The sequence below is a fragment of the Heloderma suspectum genome, chromosome 4, assembly GCF_057233095.1.
Source record: "Heloderma suspectum isolate Gila_16-S chromosome 4, 16-S_ref, whole genome shotgun sequence".
In the NCBI taxonomy this organism is placed as follows: Eukaryota; Metazoa; Chordata; class Lepidosauria; order Squamata; family Helodermatidae; genus Heloderma; species Heloderma suspectum.
Window position 1 is genome coordinate 114,175,591 of NC_139461.1, and position 26,737 is coordinate 114,202,327.

Consider the following 26,737-nt stretch of genomic DNA (forward strand, 5'->3'; position numbering starts at 1 on the left):
GTCACCCGTGATAGGCTACGTGACGATTTACGTAGCCTATCACGGCTGACTTTGGAAATCTAGCCGTGATAGGCTACGTAAATTGTCACGTAGCCTATCACGGGGTTTTTTTTTGTTTTTTTTTACTTTTTGTTTCGCGGCCGGGGAGACGGGGCGCTTCTCCCCGGCCTGAATTTCGGCCGGGCGAGGTGGGAAGCCTCCCCCCCTTCGCCTGAACTTCGGGGGGGGAAAGCGAAGCGCCTCCCCCCCACCGCGAAGCCAAGCTGCGAAAAGGTAAGTGACTTTCGTACTTTCGTCTTTCGACCCTCTCCCTCTCCCTTGCTTCTTCCAAAGAAGAAGCAAGGGCAAGGGAATCGTCCAAAAGAGTCTCCACAGGTTGCTTCCCCTGGTCTAAAGGGGAAAAATGAAGCTTCTTTGACGTTTCCTTGCCTGATTGTGTGGCTTAAACCAGTCCTTACCAGGCACAACCAGGCTAGTGGTGTCTACAAGCCTATATTACTTACAGGACAATGTTATGCATGTATACTTGGAAGTAAGGCCCACTGTATTCAATGGGGCTTACTCAAAGGTAAAGGTTCATAGGATTGCAGCCTTAATCTGTTTCCTGGGCTCTGCCTCATGGTGATCCCCTGTGTTTTTTGCCTCATTTGTGGGTGAGATGAGCCCTGCTCCTCATTTCAAAGCCTGGGGGCTATGGAATATTCTTGCATCATCTTAGCTATTCTATTTAAATTTTAGCCTGTGCCTCTTTTCTTTCATGTACAAATGCATCTTCAGTCCCAGGGGTTAAAACTTAATCTTAAAAACCGTGAAAGCTGGAATTCTTAGGTTTGAACTGAATCCAGTGCTTTTAATGAACTCACACAAGGGCCACATGATGTGCAACCCTGGTGTTATGTTATGCAGTGTGTCTTAGTTACCAAAAAAATATTTATGTGTATTTACAAGGCGATACTTGGTGACTGCTAAGTGTCTCTTCAAATCTCTAAATTTCAGAAGGCAAATCAAGTAATTTCTTAAACCACAATCCTCTATTCTTGACTTTCACTATATCAGGCCTCTTTTTCTTTTTTCTTTTTAGGGCCAGACACTTCAAAGAAAGCATTGAATTTATTCATGAATGCCGGCTTAGAGGTGAGAGCTGTCTTGTCCACTGGTACGTATTGTAAATTTGATTATTCTTGTTTTCTTTATGGAAATTATAGGCCTACAAGTGGAAACTGCAACAAAACATTGCAGTCTGGAATGGTCCTGATCAGTGTCGCTCTCAGCCAGGCATGCCCTTTTCTAGAATACTTGGTTTCATTCCCCCTCTAAAGTTTTTTTCCTTTTTGTTTTTTGGACTTCTGCAAGCCTTCGGGTTCTCTCAAACCTGCTGATAACCTCCCTCCTTTGGGTGGATGGCTACCTTAAGGGTATCTCTACACCAGCCTAAAATCCTGCATTTAAAACGGGGCCTTCTGCTTCCATTTTAAATGCAGGATCACAATGTTTCACCCGCTTCCTTTCCCCCCTCTTTCTCCCCGTATTTGAGTCTTCCATTATCTGTCATTGATCTCGCTCCTCTTCTTGCCGCTTTTCCTCTTTTCACGGAGGAAACTGAAGCGGAACAGAACGGGGTAATTTGATAGCTCATTCTCTGTGAACTATTTAAAAACGGAACAAAGGGCATTTAGTGCAGGAGCCGCCGTGAATGGTCACGGCGTCATGTAAAGAGCCCGCAGACTTCCAAGAGAGAGCCATCTCAACCGCAGGATAAAAGCTCTGTGTGAAGAAGCCCGATGGATCTACGCTCTCCTCTAAAGTTCAGAAATAGAGGGAATAATAGGTGATGTTACGGGGACAAAGGGGATGTTTTGGGAACACAGTTGCAGTCATGGCGGCATGGCTTCGGTGACCAGCTTTTCCTTCAGTTTGCCAAAGTCAGCTAATAAAACAGGTGAAAGCTACAGACATTGCTGCCGCTGTTGGACAAAGGAGTAGCAAAGCTGCTGGGCCAGCACGGACCATGACAGATAGAGAAGGAGCAGGCTTCATCAGGTTGCTGCTCAGCCTGATGGGAAATGTCTGCCTCCATTAGCCTGTGCTTGGCTTGAAGCACTGTTCTGAGCCAAGCACAGGCCAGAATGGAGAACAGTTGTGCCCTATTAGGTTGCCTCACAATCTGGCAGGAAACACCCCTTTCAACCTTGCCACTCCTGGCCATGAATTTCCCTCCATGTGTAGGGAACTCAAGCTGCATCTGGTTTCAAATTGCATGGAGCATCTATGCGTGCACGCACAACTGTACTGTCCCACTAACGTGCTGGCAGGGTGCCAATGGGCATAATCTCGCTTTACCCTCCATATATTTTTGCATGAACTGAACATGGCTAATGGCTTTTCAACAGCTTAAGAGTATGATATGTGCTTTGTGGAAATTTTTCCAGAACATTCTCTGGGAAAATTTCCTATGCAAATTAGGGTAATTTGCATAGGAAATTAGCATAAGAAAACAGTCTGTATGCATTGGATAATTTTATGATGCTCCAGAAAGCGATCGATTTTGGCACACCTATTTTACTTTTATTTAGTAAACAACAAAGCTTTTAAGAAGTATGTGACATGAGATATTTGAGGGGGGGGAATTAAATCACATTTACTGTGATTTAAATGTTATATAGACATTTTTATCAGAATACTTGTAAAAAATTAAAGACAATAGCATATAATTCCCTTACATTGTTTAAATTTAAGGAAAAAACAAAGATACTGAAAACTGTTGACACATGATATGTTGGCAACCTCTTATCTACAACCTGAAACTGCAGGATACCAAATACTGTGTTTGCAGTTGGCATTCATTCTTTGTTACTAATGGATTTATGGAATGGAAAATTTTCCACAGGGGAAATATATGTAGTATATATGAATGGCAAGTGTGTTTTTCTCTGCCATCTAGTGTCCTTCTGCATAGCCACATTTGCCATTTCATTATATAGATCAGCCTCTCCCAACCTGGCGACCTCTAGGACTACAACTCCCATGATATCATGCTGTTTGGGGATGATGGAAGTTGTCGTCCAACATACCAGGAGGCTGCCAGGTTGATATCGATGTTAAAGAGTAATACTGTTAATCACGAGGGAAGTTGGATCCTTGGGATATAAGTCAATCTAATTTAAACCAGGGGTAAATAACTAGTGATGAGGAGGCCAGATCCAGTCCTTAATGTATTTGTATTTGGCCTCAGGAGCAGGTGCACTGCTAAGTCTGGGGAGCTACACTTGTGCATACCTTTTCTTTCTAGCCCTGAATTAATAAAACTCTTTGTTTTCACATGGAGATTTAAAAAGTAGGGTTGATGAGAGAGAGCGAGAGTGAAGAGCTGAGGCACTATTCAGATCAAACTCCTCTGACACCTGACAAGTCTACTAAAGTAAATAATAGCTTTAGAGGGCAATTCGGTGGTCCCTGGGAGAGCCTCCCAGGGACCATAGGATTGCTCGTGAAATCCTGCCGAGGTCGGAGACAGCGCTCTGACCTTGGAAGGGGCAGTCGGAGGTCTGACTGGCCCCCTTGCAGCCAGTGTGGAGAGAACTGTGCTGGCTGCCTCTCTGAGACTGGAAAATCAACCTCGAGGCGGGGGGAGTGATGTTCCGGTGGGGAGGGAGGGGAGGAGACAGGAGAGGCCAGGATATGACTTATCCTGAGCCTCTTCCAGCCTCCTTCCTCCGCCTCCGAAGTGCCTTCACTAGACGGCCTAAAAAGCCCATCTAGTGAAATCTGCAGGGCAGGAGGACAGGGAGGTGAAGATTGCCTCCACCGCACCACTCACCCTACATTGGATGATCAGATGCCTCTGAGTTCAGGAGCTTCCAATCACTGAGGGCGCAATCCCATCATGTAAAGCAACATTTACTAATAATAGGTACTAAAGTAAAAAGCATTATGCCCATTTTAGAGATGATTGGCTATAAGAAAAAGAAAATGGAAACAGTAGTAATATGATTTGCTTGGATCATAATTCCCTGGTAAATCATGTAAATCATGAATTCTGGTTTCTGTGCTTTGGCAATTTGTCTGAGCCAAAATCATTAAATTCCTTTCCTGTGACTGATGGCTTGGTTGGTATGCTTTGAAATGGTTGCATTTCTATTTCATGACACTCCTGGTTATTACAGTGGACAGATGTAATTCTCCATCTGGATTACCATAGTCTTTTATGTAAGAACTGGACCACTACAGAGAAAATTAGAGTCTAATGTAAGAACTGGTATTTCAGTAACTGCTTTGCATCCTTCTGGCTAGCAGGTACTGTCCAGCTTTTAAAGAAATAGTTTGCCTCTTTCAGTAGTAATTGTGTGCCTTACTCTGAAACTTGCTAATTCATGTATTATATTCAATGTTGTTTATTTTTGTTTGTTTTTCTGCTTCTTTTATGAAAAATAGAAGGTAGCTTACAACCTACCTACGTTAACCTTTCTGTTTGCATTTGGGTGGTGATGCAGCCTTGCTGGAGTTTCCAGGAGCGCAACCTTGGTTGTGGCCTACGTAATGACAATCACGGATTTTGGCTGGGAGGATGCACTGTCCATGGTGCGAGCATCAAGACCATGTGCCAATCCGAATACAGGCTTTCAGCGGCAGCTAGAAGAGTTTGAGAAGAATGATGTTGCTCACGTAAGTTATGTGAACCCTGATGTCTCCCTCTGAAGCTGTAAGCTGTGCAATGAATTTTCACTTCTGTGAAGCTTGTTTTTATTTGCCTTGAAGCAGAGATGGTTCTGCACCAAGGAAACAGGAGTTTTAAACCCCAGTTTAAGCAGCAGAGTGAAGGCTAAACTACATGATAAGTTAAATATGTAGCATTAAGCTTAGCCTCTTTTTCTTTTTTATTTGCAAGTAAGTGCATGGGTCCCTGATCCTGACTGAGACCACCATGTATGGGTAGGGTAAGCTTACACCTTCCCCTTCCAGCTGCTTGTTGTCTAAACTTGCTCTCTCTGAGCAGGAGCTAAAAAAAGAAAAACTGTAGGTGCTCCAGAGCAGTCCCCAACCTTTTTGTATCAGTTACCACATATGGAATATTGAGGGAGTGTTGTTGGTGCTCTCACAAAATGGCTACCATAGTTGGTGCTTGCCTATTCATAAAATGGCCGCCATGGTGATCATGGCCAGGCACTAAACACTCATTTCCTAGGAGGCAAACTGGTGAGACTAAAAGAAAAGTAACTTGCCTAAGAACAAGGCAGAGGCGGGGTTTGAGCTCCAAAACACTGTTTTGAACTCAAAGATTATATTGGAGGGTAGCATTTCACTTTGCAGCAGGCTGGTCTCCCAGTTGTTATTTTTTTAAAAAAAATAAACATCTGAGGAAAAAAGTAAAAACCAGAGGGCACCTGGCAGGCTCCAAGAGAGGTATCCCTTTCATGTCCCTTGTCAGAAGCCGATGTGTATGAATACACACACTTCTTCGATTATCAGAATTTGCTGTTTCTTCCAGTGTCATTCCATGCCCCTTTTTAGACTCCTTCACAACCGTTTGGCCAAATCTTTAAGCATCTGAACTTTCAAATGTTCTCGAAGCCATATTTTGAAAGTGAAGTTGTACAGTATGTACGTTCCTTTTCTGTTCAACAATACATTTTGGGTAGCTCAGTGTGTTTGGGTTGGGCTCAACATTGGATCCAGACTTAGTCATTCTTTGAGTAGACCTATTGAACTCAATGGGTGATTTAAGTTTACGTTAGTCATGACTGACTAAAGTCCCACTGGTATCATTGGGTCTACTCTAAGTATGACTAAGTCTGGATCCAACCCCCTGTCTGTTTATTCCTTTTTAAACAGAGAGAAAATGGGTTTTGTTAGAATGTGCTTGGTGATTATGAAGCCACTGCTGTATTTGCAGCAATATATTTTTCAAAATATTTGTTTCTCAAAAGCTTAACATTCCCCAGCTTATTCAGAGCTAGGGCAAATAGGAATATAACTTACTTTACATAATAGAGAACCCAGGGAATTTCCAGCCTGGTTGTCTCCCTCCTTAATTTGAACCCCAACAGTCATTTCAGATCTGGTAGGTCTGAGCTGAAACGGCAAATGGTCCTTGCGTCAATGCAAATGGCTTTGAGGAAGATCATAGCACATATGTGGTGTGTGTGTGTATATAACTCCCTGTAGGAGGAGAGTTTCTGCAGCTTTCATAGAAAGGCACGTGTTAACTTTCAAAAGGATATTCTAGCACAACCTTCCCCAACCTGGTGCCCTCTGTATGTGTTGTACTATGTCTCCCATCATTCCCAGCCAGCATGGCCAATGGGGTGTTGATGGAAGTTTTCATCCAGCACATCTGGCAGGCACCAGATTGGGGAACCCTGTTCAAGCAAATGAAGGTGGCTCCATAACTCTAGGGTAATCCGTATGTTTTCCCCTCTGGCCTGCACCCCTGTTGTAGGGAAACCAAGCATTCCTAGCAACTCTGAGCCATCTCCATATCAGCCAAAAAGCCCCACTTAAAACTGGGCTTTCTGCTTCTCTTTTAAATGCAGGTTCACAATGGACTCCCTTTACACGCGCTTCCTTTCCCCCCCTCCCCTTTCCTCTTCTCCTTCTCTTCTTCCGTATGTTTCATTGATCTAGCTCTTCTTCTTACGGCTTTTCCTTCTTCACAGAGGGAACTCAAACAGAACACAGGCGTGGTAATTAAATAGCTCATTATCTCCTATCTTTTTAATAATGGAATACAGGTCATTTAGTGCAGGAGATGCCCTGGAGTTTGACGGTGTCATCTAAAGGGCCCGCAAACTTCCGCGAGTGAGCAATCTAAATAGCAGGATAAAAGCTTCATGTGAAGGAGCCCTATGTGGTCCTGGTGGTTAACAGTGCAATCCTAACTTCTGCCAAATCAGAAGTAAGTTTCTCTGAGGGGTGTTGAACTTCCTCCAATCTGAGGGCCAAATTCCATTTCGGAGAATCTCTCAGGGGCCACATTCCAGTGGTGGGTGGGGCCAAAGGTGAAATGGGCGGGATCAAAAAAATCTCAACATATTTTAGCTTAAAGCTTGTACTGCCATTAACTAAGCCTTAGGAGAGGCTTTAAAAACTTTTAGAAGGTGGGGAGGACTGCTGGGAAACCACCAAACGATTGGTGGTTGGGGGAGAAAGGGGCACGGCCAGGTGCGCAACCTGGGAAGGCTGGATTTGGCCTCTGGGCCTGATCTTCTGCGCTTCTGCTCTAAGTTCAGTAGGATGTACTAGAGAGCAAGGGTGCAATCCTATACATGTTTTGACAGAAAACAATCTTACAACTCCCAACATTCCCCAGCCAGCCATGCTAAACATGCATAGGATTGCACCCTAAGTGTGTTTTAGGATTCTGAGGCCCTGATCTCCACTCTTCCTGCCCCCCGCCTCCAAGTAGCACCTCTGCATAATTCCCCAAGGTCATGGTCATCTACTGGATCAGCCGTCCTCAACCCAGTTCCCTCTAGAGTCTGTGGACTACAGCTCCCATCAGCCCCAGCCATCATGGCCAATGGTTAGAGTTGGAATCCAAAACATCTGGAGGGCACCAGGCTGGGGGAGACTGTACTAGATGGAGTTCAAAATATCACTGATGATGAAACACCATTTAACCCCCATTCTCAGCCAGTGCAGTTTTATAATTTATTTTGCTTTTAATTTTCTTTCTCTTTAGTATTTTCTTGGGTCTGTTTTCCTTTGCTATGCTGAGTTCTCCTGTAGCCCCTGAAAAAGGGACCTACCTCGAGCAGTGCGACTTCTCTCTCTCAGCTGTGTTTATCCATTTCAGAACTATTTTCTTTTTTATATGATTTTTTTCCTTCAGAGGATGTGCACTATCTCTTCTCCCGGTCCCACAAAGGGAGCTATTTCCTGTTAGTTTTATTTAAAGGACATGCAGCAAAGCTTGTATCTGCCTCCCACAACACATAAGCTGCTATCGCTGCAGGTTTGGCATCCTAGCAGAGGAACAGCCCTGAGAGAGCAGCCGCTGCCTTCACTCTTAATGCTGCTCAGTACAAACCCTTCATAGTTAGCACTACACTATTCTGTCATTTCTATACGACATTGCCATATAATTTAATAACTATTATAAATATAGGCTGTAGTCCTAAACACAGTTACTAGGGGAGTTAGCCGTATTGGACATACGAAGCTGCCTTATACCGAGTCAGGCCATTGGTCCGTCTAGCTCACTACTGTCTGCACGGATTGGCAGTGGCTCTCCAGGGTTTCAAGCAGGGGGTTTTCCAGCCTTACCTGGAGATGCCAGGAACTGAACCCTTTGGCATGCAAACCACGTGCTTTACCAATGAGCTGCTGTCTCGTCTTACTATGTGGGGCTTGCTCCAGCTGAACACACACAGTCTAATCGTGGGTACTATGTATTAAATTTTAGACCGCACCTAGGATGTTGCCCATGCTAAAACATACAAGCATTTTTGAATTATAAACTACCTCTTTGACATACCCTAAAGTTTTCAGGATTAATCAGCCTGACTGAGGCTACTCCTCATCTGCCTTTTTGTATTCAGATATTATCTCACCATTCAATAGCTCTCCCTCCCGTTTCCCACTGAGCTGGAGTGAGATAATGTAAGGTCTTAAAATGAATAAAGATAAAATAGAAACAACCTATGTACTCTTACAAAATTATGTAAAAACAGCCAATAGAACAAGACCTGGCTTATCAGCTAAGTACAAAGTTAACAAGTTATTTAGGCACAATTCTAACAAAGAATGAAAGTAATTTTCACATTAAGCCACTGACTGGTTTCGAACAATCGCAACGCCCCCAAGCATGCTGTGCTTGTGACTGCCAATTGCATAATTCCCCACATTGCGCTGCAGGTTGGCGTGTGGTCCAAACCCGGCACAAGGCGGGGGTTGCTTTGTATCCACCCTACAATCCACGCAGGGGAATTATGCAGCGCGGGGAATTACGCAGATGGCGGTTGCACGTGCGGGGCAGGGGGAGAAGCCACAATGGCTTCGTTCCCCATTGCAATGGTCCGAACGGACCCACTGTGATGTAGTGGTTAGAATGTTGGACTACAACTGGGGAGACCTGGATTCAAATCCACATTCAGCCATGAAGCTCCCTGGATAACTTTGGGCCAGTTGTTAGGCCTGTTTGCATGATCCCAGCAAGGGAAATAAGCCACGGTGCCTTATTTCCCCCGGTGCGTGTGCCAGTTGCATGCCAGGGGATTCGTATAATTACCCTCGCCAGCCCCATGGGTCCTGGGTGGCTTGTTAACAACAGCAACAAGCCACTCTTGCTGAGTTCCCATGACATGGCAAGCCATGCTGGCAGGGGTAAATATGCAAATCCTCCCAGCATGTGACCAGCTCGCACAATGGAGGAAGTAAGCCACTATGGCTTATTTCTCCCTCTGTGATCGTGCGAACCTGGTCAGAATCTCTCTCTTACTCCTACCCTACCTCCCAGGCCTGTTGTGAGGATAGATTGGGTCAGGGGAGGAGAAGAACCGTGTATGCTGCCATGGGGCGTGGCTGGGGGCATTCCAGGGTGGGGAGGGCAGAAAAGCCTGTATGGCACATCCTATGTGTCGTACAGCAGCCTCCTTCCCCGCTCCGTGATCCCATGGCTAGACAGCCGCAATCAGCTGTCTAGCCAAAAATACAGGGCAGGAGGAGCAAGGAGGGAATGATCCCCTCCATGCTTCTCCTGCCCTGCTTTGGATAGGTGGTCATCTCCGAGTTCGGAGGCAGCCGCCTATCTTGGTAGGATTGCACCCTTAAGGAAGCAGAATTACAAGATAGGGCTAATAATGGTGGCTTAGCATTACCAAATATTAAGGTTTATTACTATGTGAATAACATTCAGTAGTTAACAGGATGGGTACATAACCCAGAGAAGACCAGAAGAACTGAACAATCATTATGTTTCCTTAATTTATAACCTCTTTTATGGTCAAATTGGAAAGCAGAGTTTAAACAAGGAAAACAACATCTTAAAGTTAAGAATATGGGACAAATATAAAAACTAGAGCAATATTGCTAATTTATGATTCTGAATTTAATCCCAATGGAGTTTTAAGAAAATTTGATTTATGGAAGAAACACAGTCTTCATAGAGTCTTAGGAAAAAAGCAACCAGCTAAATACCTTTGAATATTTTTTTTAATAAGTTACAGGAACAAAAACTCACTGACTTGATTTCTAGTCTTAAAAAAATATGAAAAAGTTATAAAATACAATTTGAGTTACATGTTCCATCATGAAACAGAGCAAGTAAAAGATGTCAGAATAAACCGGGCATAAAAATTAGACTGCCTAATCGATGTTGATATTGGGAGTGGGAGGAAATATCCAGAGGTACAGTATTGATTTTTCAACCTGTACTGAGAAAACCATTATGAAGTCATGACTACATGGTACATAACTTGGCACTCTGAAAAGCACCAAAGCTAGCTTCACCCTGTGTCCTTCAGAAAGTAACCATGTTGGCCTGTTGCAGCAAAAACAGGAAGGAGTCCTGTAGTACAAAGGTTTATGCCATAATAAGTTTAAATCGGTAAGGTGCTACAGGATTCTTAGCTGCCTAGGTCTTTCAGCTCTCTAGAGATAAAATTCCACTGTGTGTGTGTGTGTGTGTGTGTGTGTGTGTGTGATATTTTGCTGCCAGAGGCAGAAACTGAATCCCCCCGCCCCCCAAGTCAAGGTACAAACTCAAGGCTAGTCAAGCTATCTCTTGGTACCTAAGACAGAAAATCACAATAGTGCTTCTTCTCCTCCCTAGCAATAAAAATGTGTCCTCTGCTGTGATAAACTCTGGTGATAAAGTGATGACATCTCCTAATTATACTCTCTTTCCTTAAATGTTAATGTTCGAGATATTGTTCTGGTGTTTGGGAGTATGTTCTTAAATTGAAATACAATTTTAAAGAATTCCCTCAGGTATGGCCTAAGTAGAGTTGCCAGTTTACAACAACTAAGGGCACAATCCTATGCATGTTTAGAGATAGAAAATAATCCCACAACTCCCAGCATTCCCCAGCCAACAGACTTTCTTCTTTCTAAACATGCATAGGATTGTGCCTAATAAAACTGGAGACTGTGCAGTCACGGCTTCTCCTGCTTCTGTTCTGATTTAATATGTGGTCTTAATCACTTAATTTACTTAGCAGATATTATGCTTCTATATGTATTTTGTCTTTTTGAAGCTACTTGGGGTTGTACCATGCAGAAAGGAATGTAGTAGAAAAAACTGGATAAACAATATGTGCAAGAACCTGGGCCACTTCCATTGCACAATGGGATTTTTTTTCACCACTGAGTAAGAAATCTTCTGTTCTTGTTGGCACTCCAACATCCCAGGAAAGTTCTCTGGAATAGCATAGCATATAGTGGAAGAGTAACTACTTTAAAAAAAAAATTGACAGGTTGTCTGGGCCTTCAGCAACTACACGATAGACTTTCCAAAACTGAGGCTGCAATCCTATATATATTTACCTGAGGGTAAGTCCCATTGAACTCAGTGGGGCTTATTTCTGAGTAGACATGCATTGGATTGCACTTCTATTAAATTAATTCTTGTTTCAGACACAAGAACCCTACTAAGGAAAAAAGGTGACAATCTCTGTGATTGCATTGCCTAAAAGAGAGAAGGCTAGAGTTAACAGATAGAATGGAGGACAAATTTCCTGTAATAGAAAGGGATTATTAATCTGTGTTTTTTATCACTCATGCATGAGCAGCATCCATTCCCCCTTATGCACAACTGTCAGAAGCGTAAGATCCCTTCCCTCCTTTTGTATCTGGACATTAAAAAGTGGGATTCAGCTGCCCATGCAAAACCTCAACTGTTTATGCAGGGAATTTTTAAAAACTCTATTGGAGGATTTACATTCAATATACCCATGAATACCACTTGGAGATGCAAGTGGTTTTGCAAAGGGGTAGCCATGTTCCATGTTTTTAGTCAGAAGTAATGACTGAGTTCAGTGAGGCTTACTCCCTGATGTGTGTCTGATTGCAGCTTACGTCTGCTGACAACAACACAAAAAACCCACTGCGTAGCTCAGTAGAAAATTTACTGAACTGATTCCTTGTACCCTCCACTCCAAATTTCCCTAATTACCACATTACAAACCTGTTTAAGCACCAACCCCCAGGGGAAAAGCAAACAGCAAATACACTTTGTTTGTTTTTTCCTACTTTGCTGAGTAGGAAGGGCACCTTTGTTTTTAAGACAGGAGGGACCATACAGGCCTAAAGAGATTCTGGGGCTGTTCAAACCACACACTCACCCACACTCAGTGATGGAGTGTGGGTTGCTGTTGAAGTTTTGGTTGTTTGTTGAACTGTGGGTTAGTGTGTTGTCTGAACTCAGGACATTTTGTGCAGGGTGGTTTGTTAACCATGCATTGTGGCTTGTTAACCACCTTGAACAAGTTGTAGGACTTTCTTCTGTCTAAACATGCAGAGGATTGTGCCTAATAAAACAAGAGACTATGCAGTCATGGCTTCTCCTGCTTCTGTTCTGATTTAAATTATGTGGTCTTAATCACTTAATTTACATAGCAAATATTATGCTTCTATATGTATTTTGTCTTTTTGAAGCTACTTGGGGTTGTACCATGCAGAAAGGAAAGTAGTAGAAAAAACTGGATAAACAATATGTACAAGAACCTGGGCCACTTCCATTGCACAATGGGATTTTTTTTCACCAACAAACCATGGGTTCTCAAGGTGGCTTGTTTGAGCAAAAGAAGCCACACTGCATCGTTAACAAGCCAGCCTGCAGAAAATGTCCTGGGTTCAGACAACATGCTAACCCATGGTTCAACAAACAACCTCAAAGTTGAACAACAACCCTCACTTACCGCGTGGGTTAGCTAACCGTGGGTTAGTGTGTTGTGCGAACCCAGTAAATTCCGCCCAAAACAAACATTTGTTTGTTTTATAAATGTATTTTAAAAATCATTTTTGTTTTTTCTAAAAAATATTCTGCCAGATTAATTGGGGGGGGGGGTGTGCACGCGCGCGGGGAGCAATCGCAACATTTTTAATAGATTATTAGATTAGAATAGACTTTAATAGAGTATTTAGAGTTTCATTGGACTAACTCATGGTTGCGGTTGCAGTTTGACTGTAGCAGCTTTGTTACATAAACTGTGCTTGTCCCAGCTATGTTTAAACATTTTGCTTTGTCTTTTTTTCTTTTTTCTTTTTTAACATTTCCAGTTCAGAGAGTGGCTTAGAACAGTGTATGGTGAAAACCCTTTGCAAGATGAACAAGAAGCTCAAAACCTCCTGCAGAAGTACAAAGCACATGCAGCAGCTCAGTCAAGTACTTCGGGAAGGCAGTGGGACGATAACTTTGCCTCCGTGGCCTCCTTGTCTATGACTGCTCCTCCATAAAGGCGACTAATATGGTGCTTGTGTTCTTGTTTATGAAAACAAGAATACATAACTTTTTTAGTGGCTGCATTCAAACATCATGCCAAGCCCCGGTTTATCATGACTGGGATGAGCCTTGGAGAGCTTATGACTCATCTGCTCCTCCCCTCCAGCACAGCCACGAGAAGATCAGAAGCTTTTGCTTCCATTTTGAGTTAACCACAGTTTAGTGTTCCATCTGAACCATGGTTTGAAGTTGGCTTGTTTCAAACAAACCATAGGTAAGATTGGCCACAGTTTTGTCTGGTTTGGATGATAAAACAAGCCGCAGTTAATCAGAGATGGAAGCAGAAGCTTCTACCCTCCTTGTGGACGTGCTGGAGATAGGGTGGAACATGTGAGCCAAGGCTTATGTAAGGTCAGTCGTATCACAATAAACCATAGTTTACTGTGATGTCCAAATGTAGCCAGTGACTCAGCAGGGTAACTTGCTTTTACCTCCTCCTGCAAATGCATGAAGAGGACATTTTTTGTATTTAATAGCTCCATGATGGGATGTCTTGGTTCTCTTAATAAGGATGTCTCTAGGACTCCAGACTTCTTAACTTGGTGTCATACTTGCATTTGACTTGGGCTTTAGTATGAGAGCACCAAGACCCACTTCCTCTTCCAGTGGCTGTGCAAAGAGCATGCTACTTTCTGACTGTTGAGATGCCACATTATTATCTACATATGCCTGTTCTTTGGGTTGACCACATAGCCAGGGTTTGGCACAGTTGCACTTTTCAAAGTTTCTGAATCTTTTGTTTGTGTATGGTGGGGCAGGGGGGATTCAGTGCTCTACAGAAGAGAAATGTGCACACCAGGGAGAACTTCCACTCAGGTGGAGCTCTGGTTTCACTGCAGCTAGTCTCACATCTGAAGAGGCAAGCTATTGTGCACTGTAAAAAGCAGCTTCTCTCTTCAGCAGTGGAAAAGCTCTAGTTCTCACATGTATCCCCTTCTTTAAATTATTTTTTTAAAAAAACAATTCTCTTGGAATGTACGGCTAATATAGTTGTATATTTTGTTGGATAGTGGAACATAAGTATTACAGATAACTTTATCAGTATTTATTGTCCTGGCTTCCGTCTCAGAGAAGTTGTTCATTCAGATCATTTTTTATGGACGGGGAGTGCAGGGATATGAAAGTATATTGCAGATGTATGTATTTAAAGACTTAAAATGGAGTGTTGTGCTATAATAATGTTTTTAAAAAGTTATCCTTGCACTACTACTGGGAAAAAAGCATTCTTATATACTAATCACCTTGATGATGTTTCACCTTTGATCGCCTTCCCCAATGGAGTATATTCAATCAAAACTTCAGGTCTTTTTGTAATAAATAAAAGTCCAGTGTTTATGTTGTTGAATTTCTGATTAAAATAGATGTGATTGACATCAGTTGTTGTTTGTGATCCTGTTGAAAGATCAATTTGAATAGAATGTTTTGCTTCAGAGTTTGGATAAATGCACAGTAGGCCAACTGGCCTGTGAGCTCGGCGAGCAACACCGATCATCCTGAATCATACCAGCCGTCACAAATTATCCACTAAAGTCTAGTAGAAGGGGGAAGCCTCTTCTAGAGATCAAGAGGGCTAGAATTTCTTAAGAACATTGCTTTATATACATTATCTCAGTAATCCTTGCAACAGCCCAGCAAGGTAGGTCGGTTGGTCAGCGTTATGGGTAGGCTGGATGAGGCTGAGAAGAGAGTAGTGCTTTTGACTAAAGCCACCTAGCGACAACATGGCAGAATGAAGGTTTTAACTAACTTTTAAGTTGGGAAACATCACAGCTCAAGTTGCCTTAAAGGCAACTCCTGCTTCCTTCTGGTTTCTGATGTGAATAAAACCTTTGTGGGGCTTATTAGGATTATAAATGCCTAACAAGTGCTCACTATTTCTCAATGGATCATTAAATGCTGCGGACAAACAAGGGGGTGACATCATGTCCTACTTTATAAGCTCCCCATTGGCTAATTAAGATCTGGTTAGTCACTGACCAGGTTCACAGGATCACTGCAGTTCACTGTGGGTTGCAGCCTGTGCTGGCCACCCTTTAAAATGTTCAAGCTGTGGCGGGAGGGCACTGTGGCTTATGATATCATGTGAACCCAGCAATATTGGCTTATAAACCCTCACATAACCCATGGGCTGTTTAGGGTCCTGCAAGGGTTTAACAATGCATAAGCCACCCTTGCTGGCTTCGCATGCCATAACAAGCTGTGGCTTGAATATTAAAAATGGCCGCTGCATGTGCTGGAACCCACCATGGTTTATGTAAGCCACAGTGTGCTACAGCAATCATGCAAACCAGCCCACTGTCACATTACAAACTATTGGGCTTGACCAGGGGTGGCAACATGCAGGTTACATGCAGCAGCCCTGGCCCTTTTTGTGGGCCTCCCAACAAATTTACCACAGTGACAAAAAAAGTGATGATTTTTCTTGAAAACCAGGCATGCTGGGAGCATGCACCTTGTTTGGAAGCAGAATTGCACTCCCTGAAGTAGTAAATTTCATGATGTGGGGGGCAGGGGTACTAGAGGGACCCATAGTCCTGAGCCAGGATGGCAGCTCTTCTGGTTTTTCTGGCTTTGCTGGAAGAAGCTGTGGCTATTGCAAGTTTTTTTTAATGACCTTTCCTGTTTCTGAAAGCCAAGTGTCTTGGGCATAATTCCCATGTGATTTTGTCTGTGAACACTGTGTCCCGTGTCTCCTACTTGCCTGTTATCTCTGTACTACACTCATTTTGATAGGGTGTGGTGTTGTCTAAGAATGTCACCAGTTTCTGGCCTGGCATCCTAAAAGCCAGGGGTACATAACTGGCGCCTTCCAGATGTTTGAGACTACAGCTCCCATGTGCCCCATCCAGCATGGCCAATGGTCAGGGATTATGGGAGCTGCAATCTCAAACATCTGGAGGGCACCACATTTCCCACCAGTGCTTTACGTGTTGCAGCCTGGATTGCTAGGAAACAACAGCCAAAGGGGAAAGGAGGAAGAGAGAAAGAATCATGAACAGGTGTTAACTGAGACTAGGGATACGAAGAACAGTGCTAGGTTTCTCAGTAGTGCTGCTTCTTGGTTCACACGGTACGTAGGTTTCTACTTCCTTTCCCTTTCTCTGCACAGCTTTGAAATCTGAGAAGAGTTGTGTCACCTCTTCTGGTGGTACGTGTGCTGTGGGTTTCTGGAACTCTCCCTTTAAGATGACAGGGTTGGATCCAGACTTTGTCAGGCTTAAGAGCAGACCCATTGAAATCAATGGGACAAGTTAGTCCTGTCTCATTTGAATCACTAATTTTAAGGGGTCTTCTTTAAGCATGAGTAAGTCTGGATCTAGCCGATTCTATGGCCATCCAGAACTGAATTGGGGAATATCTGGGGGTCAAAGCAGCTATGAATATAGGTGGCCCAGTATTTGGACTTATGAAAATATAGGCCCAGTGGTGGCTGGTGGATCTGATGTCAGTGGGGCAGTGAATATGCAGGTTTCAGGGACAGCCAGTCAGAACACTAAAGGAGCTATCCAAGGTACAATTCTTCACGTGTGTGTGAGTGTGTGAAATCCATACAGAGAAATCCATAAACCCGCATTTCCCTTCAGGCTGAAGGCTCACCCTTCCTGTGTGACAAACTGTGTGTCATAAAATAAAATGAAGAGAGAAAAGATGGTGATTCAAACAGGAGTTGGGTCAATGCGTCACTGAAGATATGCAGATGACCACGATAGTCATCCTAGGTAGGAACATGACGGAAAAAGAAAGCTGACATACACTGGCCTCCTCAGGCCTACATTCAAAAATTCCACACTTTCCTATTTTCTCTCAAGTTCTCTCAGCAACGAGACAGCTCTTGGCTTCTGTCAGGGTTGATGGTGGTGGTTCAAAGTTAACTGACTGGCTTGGGTTGTCAAGGCTTTGACTAGACTATGGGATATCCAAACACCACAAGATGAATAAGGACCACACTGCTGGCCTAGGTTAACTGAAAGCGCAAGGTAAGGGAATGTTAATCTCCCTCCCCACCACCCACCACTTGTGATTAGGAGGTGAATTTTTTTTTTTTTTTACTACACAGTGCTTAAGGGTGCAATCCTGTACATTGGCCTTTCCCAATCTGGTGCCCTCCAGGTGTGTTGGACTGCAACTCCCAGCATCCCCAAAGCTGGCTGGGAGATTATGGGAGTTCTGGTCCAATACTTCTGAAGGGAACCAGGTTGAGAAAAGGCTGCTATACATGCTTACCTGGGAATAACTCCCACTGAGCTCAGCGGGGCTTACTGTAATTCTCCCACAGAAATCAATGGGACCTAAACGCATTTAAGGGTGCAATCCTATGCATGTTTAGACATAAAAAAGGCCCCCAACTCCCAGTGTGCCCCAGGAATTGTTTTTAACTTGACTAGATCACAGTCATTTTGTCTAACATATTCACAGCTTCTGACTCTAAACTTCCTTTTGTGCTCTATAGAGCTATCACCCTGGGTGCTGCTCCCATTAGAAGCTAGGTCAGCATCTGCACAGAACAATGCCTTTGTGGTTGTGTTGCTTCCCTCTGGAAGGCTAGTTCTTAAAAAAAAATTAAAAATCAGAAATTGGATGGAAAAACCTTTGCACTTGCCATATTGCTGATGCTTAGGTTTCATGGGGCATGATTAGGGAAGTATTCAAAGTCACTTAGGGTACAATCCTATGCATGGTTAGACAGACAAAAGGCCTACAACTCCCAGCACGCCCCAGCTGGCTGGGGCATGCTGGGAGTTGTAGGCCTTTTGTCTGTCTAACCATGCATAGGGCTGTGCCCTTATTGTATTATTGTTGAGTTTGCATCTGTTAGGACTGGTGTGTGTGTGTGTGTGTGTTTATAGGACCTTAATGGTTTTCATTTGTCTTTATGTAATTTATTATCATGCGGATATAGGAGCCTTGAGGAGCTCCTTATGAACCAAAAGGTGGAAAAGAAATGGGAAAATAAATATATGGACCCCAACTGTTTGGGGAATGTTTTTATCCCCAATTAGGAGGGAGAGTGAATTTTAACTTGATCAGCTTGTGATTGAAGGTGTACATCATAAGAGCCAGCGTGGCATAGCATTTAGAGCAACCTCCCACACCACCTGGCACCCTCTCTGGTTGTGTTAAACTACAGCTCCCACCATTCTAAAGCCAGCATGGTGGTTGTGGTGGCTGATAATGGGAGTTGTAGTTCAAGCCATCTGGACTGCACCAGGCTGAGGAAGTCTGCATTAAAGTGTTAGACCAAGACAGAGGAGACCCAGATTCAAATCTCCACTCAGCCATGACTTTTGCTGGATGACTTTGAGCCCGTTATTATCTCCCCTCCAAAACCAGCCTCACAGGGTTGTTGTGACAATAAATGTGGGGAGCACCTTGGATTACTGGGCGGCGCAAAAGCAGTTGGATATAAATGTAATTAATACATGCTATTATTAGTAAGTAACATTGTGTCTTCTCTACCAATTTGCTTTCAGAATTAATTGCTTCATATAATTCTCCCAACTGTTAAGGCCTTGGATAGTTGTGGTGGTGGTGATGTGTGTCTCCAACAGTTCCTTGACTCTAGATACTTTGATGTGCCCATTATACCACAATTGCCATTCAGTTCAAAGTACTGCCCAGCCCTAAGATACCACTGCAATCTGTAGCAAAGCTTCCACAAACTGCAAGTGTAGCATTGAGCGCATGAGTTTAGCTTTTTCTCTGAAAGACTGTGGAGGCCCCCCAGTGGCTGCCTTGGTTTCCCACCCCACCCCACCCCCAACAGCTTCCTCCGTATGATGGTAGAAGACAGAGGAACAGTAAGATCTGTACATGAGTGTGTTTATTAAATGAAGGCAGTACGATGAAAGCTTTTATATGCCCACTGCAGACAAAGCATTGTGCAATATTGAACTACAAGCATGTGTGTGCATCTGCAAAAGAGTATGTCAGAAAGTTAAAAGGCATAGCTATGTATGCATGCACATTTCCACTTAGAAAATATATACAATCTTTATATATGAACAGTAAAGCATGTATCTTATAAAGTTTCAGAGGGGTAACTATATTCGTCTGTTGCAGCCAAGACAACAACAACAAAAAGTTTCATGGCACCTTAAATACTAACAAACTAATTATTAAATTAGTTAGTCTTCAAGATGCCACAAGACTTTTTGTTGTTGTAGCTTATATAGGTTTCTGCTAGTACAGAAAAGCTGGATTATTATTTTTAATTACCCTTTCCATATTTAGAATGGGAGAATTAGGGTAGTAATCCCCAACCAGGGCTGGTGTCAAATGTAGGCATGGTCGGGCACCTGCCAAGGGCCCACACCCCAGCAGGGGCTGAGTGACAAGACCCCCTGGACTTGCTCTTCATCATCACCATTTCAATCTGCTTTCTCCTCTGCTCCTCGCTGTGACCCAGACAACGGTGATGGTGAGAAGATGCCACTGTCTACTTGCTCATTGGCTCTCTGCCTGCCAAGTGAGTTAGCAAGTGGTAGCAATGATGAGAAAGAGGATGAGGAGCAATAGCAGCTGGTGACAATGGCGGTGAGAAGGGAGAATCACTGAGGGAGGGCCCTCTGCTGTCTTGCCCAAGGGCCCTCAAAACCCTGGAGCTGGCACTGTCTTCAACACACTAATTCCACCAAAATCAATAGGATTCCCCGCTCCCCGCACCTGCCTCCAAATCTGTGTTTAGGTTCAGAGTTGAGTGTGCCAGGAAGCTTCAGCATTCAAGTTGACCTAACTAAGGTTGCCAAATTACCAGGAGAAAGCCTGCTCTTGTGACTTTTGTGTCATCAGCAGAGTGAGTTTTTCACAGCATTGAAATAGCTTAGGCTGGAGATCAAGCCACTGTTAGGTATAGGAGCAGGGGGCAATAAAGAACATACACACACATTGGCAGCCCTTGACCTTACATACAGGAAAACTGACTCTCTTGGGAAGCTGGGCGCAAAGGACAGCATGGATTGCCCCGTACCTTTTTAATAGTTTTCTAGAAGAGAAAAAATAAGGCCAACAAAACTTGTCATGCGGGGAGTGGGCGGGTGGGGGGAGCTGCAGCTGCTGTGAAATTCCCCTTCTGCACATTCAGCTACTACAGGTGCAAGAGCCTTGTCCTTTTTTGCACCTGGATTCCCTAGTGAAAGCTCTCTTGCTCATTGATGTACAGCCGGGGTGTCGAATCCTTTCCAGCTCGAGGGCCATATTCAGTTTCGGAGTTGCTCTCCAGGGCCTGCATTCCAGTGGCATGCAGGGCTGAAGGCAAAAGGGGGCAGGGCGAAGATACAAAACCCCCCAAACCCAAAAAACCCAGCATCTTGTAGCTTAACACTCTCACTGCCAGTAACTCAGCCTTAGGAGAGGCATTTCTACCTTTTAGAATGGGGGGAGGGGGAAAGCCTCTGCAAAGCCTGGGAAACCACCAAATGAACGGCAGTTGGGTGGGCCAGGGGTAGGGGTGGAACCATCTGGGGAACCCCCCAGGGGTGGATTTGGCCTGCAGGGCTGAGGTTCAATACCCCTGATGTACAGCAGCAACCATCCCCAATCTGCTGCCCTCAAGATGAGTTGAACGGCAACTCCCATCAGCACAGTCAATGGCAGTGCTGCCTGGGGATGATGGGAGTTGTATCCCAAGCACCTGGGAGGCCACAGGTTGGGGAAGGCTACTGGACAGAGATCAACTCCTTGATCAGGTGTGGCCACACCCAATGATGTGGTCATCCTGTGTTTATTGTGGAGCCTCCTTTAAACTGGTAGAGGGGGTGGAGGGAAGGGATCCCTGAACATTTAAACAGGTAGAGGGGGTGGAGGGAAGGGATCCCTGAACATTTTGTGTGCTAGGCACAGGACAAGTCACAGGATTAGGACTTATAAGAATGCTAGCCACCCTAGGAGCTGTGGATTACAGCCATGATATAAAAATCTAACCTAGGGTGATCAGATACCAGATTACTACTCTAACTTCAGTAGTGAGCAGTGGAAAATTTCTGGCAGTGTAGCTTGTCATGCAGGGGTGAAAACACTGCAGGTGAGGAGATTCCTTCTTCTGCCCCACTGTTAAAGGTACAGGAACCCTATTCTACTTTGCATCTGGCCTTTAGGGTTACCAGCTTTTCAACCTATTCCTGTAGCTGTACTTCTAATAGGAGCTTGGTATGTGAACATTAACAGGTGACCATATTTATCCATGTGCTGTGATAGGCTTCACCAGCAGATTTCTGTAAACCAAGCTGCTGTTAATGGCACAAGTGCAGACCTGGCTGTTTTTTTCTCATAAGTTGGCAACTCTATGGCCTAGGGATGGAGCGTGTGCACACGCATGCGTGTCCTCCAGGAAACTTGGGAAAATGACTTAGGGGAGTGGAAAGCTTGCCCCAAGCATGGGTCAAGAATACCACCATGAAATCTATTAGTGAATGCATGCAAGGAAGTGACTTACAAAGTTGCTAAATCAACTGTTAGTAGATGATAGCCTTCCCCAATGTGGTGCCCTCCAGATGTGTTGGACTACAACTGCCATCAGTCCCAGCAGCATGGTCAATGACCAGGGACATCTGGAGGCCACCATGTTGGGGGAGGCTGGTATGACCGCTGTAAAAATGTGTACCAGCCACCAAGTATGGCTGGGGGAGCTGTTCCATCAAAGGTGCATTAGTCCACATGTGGTAATCCTGCCTCCCTGAGAACTGTGGTCAAACGTTTTCTAAACAGGGAACATAATGATAGTAGAGTTGGATATTGTCTTGGATCCAAGATTGCCCTGCTTGATTTGCCACATCAACTTTGTGCTCCACAAAGCTCTTATACTTTCCCTGGCTGTAGGATGATGGGAGACTGTCTGCGAACTCCATGTAACACTTCCTTGAGTTCCATGAGATACCAATGTACTAAATGGTAGAACTTTGGTATCGGATCTGTTACAATACGATAAAATCCTATCATATAAATCGTATAAAATCATATAAAATCAATAATAATTAATGAATACTTTACAGACAGCTTGACTGGTCATTAACTTTCATTCTCCTAAAACAGGGCTTCAAATACCATCAATTGGCTGTTTTCATTTCACTTCTTTGTCAATTGATCGATCAATTGCTTCCACTGTTTCTCATTGTTTGTTGGTCTGATGCAATATTCCTGCCCTTCTTAACTGTATTTTGACCCTATGTTTCTCTCATTTGCTGTGGTTATTCTCTATTTTTTTTAAAAAAACCAATAAACATATAGTTGCAAAAAATTACAAGAGAAGCATTCAGCCATGCGCTTAGCTCAACCTTTCAAGTATCCTTCCTGTTCACAGTGAGCAACCAGGCGTTCAGTGGCATTTTTCTTCATGAAAAGACAAAGGCGATTTGCTGTTGGAGCTGATGAATGCAGTTACAATTCTATCAGCTGTCAACAGTCATTGCAGCTGCTAGTTGGAGGGGGAAATTGTGGGTCAACATTAACTGTCAGACAAATGTAACAATACGTTCAGAACCTAGTCATGTATTTCCTTCTGTAATGCTGAAATTGTGGGCCAAGTTACTAATCTTACAACTATTTATACATTTCAGAAGGTCTTTCACAGGGGATGTGAGTGCCAGATTTTCTGATCTCTCTCTCAATCTCTGTGTGTGTGCGTGTGTGTTGAGAGAGAGGGCACAAGAACGAGAGAGAGAGAGAGAGAGAGAGAGACTGCCTTACAAAAGTGCCCCTCTTTAAGGCTGCAATCCTATGCATGCTCATTTCACTGAATTCAGGATAAACATGCATCAGATTAGGCTGCACATGTTAAACAGTGTTTGGTTGAAACATCCTATATTGGTAACATAGCATCATAGGGCACAGGAGGGGAACTTCCAGCCCACAGGCTTAATCTGGCCTACAGAGGTTCTGCTTCTGGCCTGCGGGGCTCCTTGGATTTCTACACATGGGTGGAGAGATGATAGCAGTAGGCACAGACATGCCTATTGACGTCTTCCAGCTTGCAGGGGGCTCAGTGAGGGGCAAGCCAGCCCTCCAGCTAAAACTGGTTCCCCATCCCTGGCATAGAGTAGGGGTGGAAAACCTCTGTCTCACGAACTGGATGCAGCTTGCAGAGCCGCCCCATCTGGCCTACAGCCTCCCCTCCTCACCCTCCCTGCAGCAATTTGGCTGGAAAAAAAGCTTTCCATTGAAGCCAGTGGTGGGTTTTTAAAGGTTAATTGCAACATCATTGGGGAAGATTGGGCAGAGAAGGGGGTCACAGCTGGGGAGGGGAGGGTTATTGCTCCTCCAGTGATGCAACTAGGCTAAGCATAGAGTTTTGTGAAAAGGGCTGGAGCTCAGTGGTAGAGCACATGCCCTGGCATCTCCAGGTAGGGCTGGGAAAGACCCCTGCAGGAAAGCTTAGAGGACTGTGGCCAGACTACCCAGCTAGGTGGACCATTGGTTTGACCATGCAAGACAGCTTCCTATATTCCTATCCAGGACGAAAATATACAGAAGTCTTTATTGGACTTCCTGCTAGAGTCTAAATTAGCAGCTTTAAAACTACACAGAATCTTTTCCAGACAATGGCATTCAGAATGGGAGAGTTTTGCTTGAAGACACCAAAGATGGATGTTTCTAATTAGGATGGCCATGTGTAGGGATGTATGGATTTCGTAAAATCCATTCCATCTACATTTCGCTGATTGTCAGGTGCTATTTCTTCCATTACCCGCTCATTGACAGAATCAAATTTCCCCCATTTCCCGAATCTGCGCATTTGTGCAAATACACACTTGTGAAAATATGATGGTTTGTTTGTTTTTACGTATTTTCCTAAAACTAAACTTGCATAAAGTTTCGGAAAGCAAAAAATGGTCAGGAAGTCCATGAAATCCACGCGACTTGGAAAAAGCTAGTCTGCTGCAGAATCCGCAGGCCAGATTCATAGAAATCCAAACTCATTTGATTCCATTGCGGATTTCTCTGACATCCCTAGCCATGTGTTCAGTCCTCTATTTGAGAGGGCTGCCAGAGGACTGTCCTCTATTTGAAGGGCTGTCCCGTCCAAGTCCAGTTTAAAGATAATGAACCATAAGAATTCTTGTCCATCAAGAGTTAGCACCTGGACAGCAGGCTGAACAGGCAGGCCCACAGGTCACCTGGTCACAGTCTTCTGCACTATGGCGAGATGTACTGTATTTCTATTTAAATTATAATAATTATTTCTAAATTTTATTCTATACATCTAAATTAGCATATGCAAATTTTATGCAAAGCACTGCCTGTTTTTGTCCTCTTTTTTGGTGTGTGTGTGTGTGTGTGTGAGATGAATTTCCTCCTTTTTGGTGATTCAGAAGTGGCCACTCTAAGCCTGATCCTAAACTTGTTGACTCAAAGGTTTCTCAATGTTCCACAGAGATTTAGTAGGATTTACTTCCCAGTAAACAACCAGAAGTTCTCTTGGAAATGGCTGTGAATAGCGTGAACAAAGCCAAATGGCAAAATCCATGGTTGTAAATCCAGTTTGATCTGTGCTGAGTTTGATTGCTGGTCCGTTTTTTTGTTACCCTTTTGATGCTTTCATGGATTATTTTTTTAAAGGTATACATCTTACCTTTTTTTAGCTGTGCACTTTTTAATAAAAATTAACGTATGAATGTAACCGTTTGAAACCATATGTATCATACATGTACAGTTATCAAAAATCTGGGATCAGCTGTTGTTGCCTGCCAGGTATGTATTTGCTGGTAAACCTCCATTTGTTGCTGTCTAATCTGTGAAATGGTCCATATTCATGATATTATGATAGGTTGTTATAATTTCTGTATTGCCTTCAGACACAGAGTCTTGTATCCAATGTTAGTCCTACTTAGAGCAGACCCATTGACATGAATGGGACTTAAGTTAGGCATGACTAACTTAAGTCCCATTCATATCAATGGGTCTACTCTAAGTAGGACTAACATGGGATACTACCCAGACTGTGGTATCCAGTGTTAGTCCTACTTAGAGTAGACCCATTGAAATGGATGAGACGTAACTTAGATTAACATTGGATACAACCCTAAGGATTGATTCACATAACCATTTTTGGATGTTTTTTTCCCCCCCTCCCCAGCTCAACCTTTTCATATATCTGGATGACAGGTTGGTTCAGGATCTTGGTACTTGTTTGAAGTTGTCACAAAATGGGAATAATACTTCTTATTTCTAACCCAAGGTGAATAGAAAACTTGTTCTTAGATTGTACTTTCCTCTGCTTTTTAATGAATTGGTAAATAGTAATTTATGGCAATTCCCCCTCCTTTTATTAAACTTTTAAGTAGCAGAACAATTATTTCTCTTCCAGTTCCATAGCCATTGCAACAACTACGATGTCCAAGGTTCCACATTTTTACTGATCCTGGTTCCATGCTCTTAAAAGCAGCCAACATGGAAAATGTAAGCAGGCATAGCTTTCCCTGACATGGTGATACTGCAGGGGTGTTGACCGTCAGGCCTGCAGGCTCAATCCGGCTCACATTGGGTCCCAATCCATTCTTCTGAGGTTCCCCAGATGTCCACAGCCCCTTCCCCTGGCTCTACCCTACTTTCTCAGATGGCCAATTTCTGTGATTTCTTGCCTTTTGTGCAGTTTTCCCCTCAGTCTGAAAGGTTGAAATGCCTCTCTGAAGGCTTAGGTACTGGCAGCAAGAGCTTTACGCTAAAACATGCTGGTATTTTGGCCCCGCCCCTTTTGCCTTTGGCCCCACCCCCTTTGCCTTTGGCCCCGCCCCTTTGCCTTTGGCCATGCCCCCCTTTGCCTTCTGCCCTGCGCACCACTGGGACACAACCCTTGAGAGCTTCTCTAAAACTGAATTTGGCCCATAGGCTGAAAGAGGTTCAATACTCCTATGATACAGTGATGGGAAAAGCTTCTCCTGCTTAACTTCTGCAATGGAGAAGGACCAGCAACAGCTGGCAACTGTAGAGATGTCTGTGATGCAGCTGGAAAAAAAATCTTTTGGTTTTAATGTAGGAACAGACCACAGACGAAAGATAACAATTTATACGGAACCACATTAAGCTGCAATCTTCTACCCCAGTATTGACCACAAATTTCTTCATTTCTTTTCCTGCTTCTAACAATCATTCTTACACGTGCACGTGCGCGCGCGCACACACACACACACACACACACATCAAATTGCTTAGAGTTCACATGATGAGTTTTAAAATCCTTTTCTTACATTCAAATATCAAATAAACAGACTCCAGACATAAGAACCTACCAGGCAACAGAGTGCCTGCTGGTTTACTTGGAAAGTCTCTGCTTTCTTCAGTAACCTTCAGTGCAATCCTATGCATGTT

General features: G+C 43.7%; 1 protein-coding gene across 1 annotated transcript in view; it reads left to right on the top strand.

Annotated features, from left to right (window-relative positions):
• DUSP22 (dual specificity phosphatase 22) overlaps nucleotides 1-15,721 on the top strand; it is a 61,659-nt gene extending 45,938 nt beyond the window's left edge. The window contains exons 5-7 of the mRNA XM_084850463.1: nucleotides 1,082-1,156; nucleotides 4,491-4,662; nucleotides 13,216-15,721. Coding sequence (XP_084706589.1) covers nucleotides 1,082-1,156; nucleotides 4,491-4,662; nucleotides 13,216-13,392 — 424 coding nt within the window. The 3' untranslated portion in view covers nucleotides 13,393-15,721. The remainder of the gene's footprint in view (nucleotides 1-1,081; nucleotides 1,157-4,490; nucleotides 4,663-13,215) is intronic.
• The last annotated feature ends 11,016 nt before the right edge of the window (nucleotides 15,722-26,737 follow it).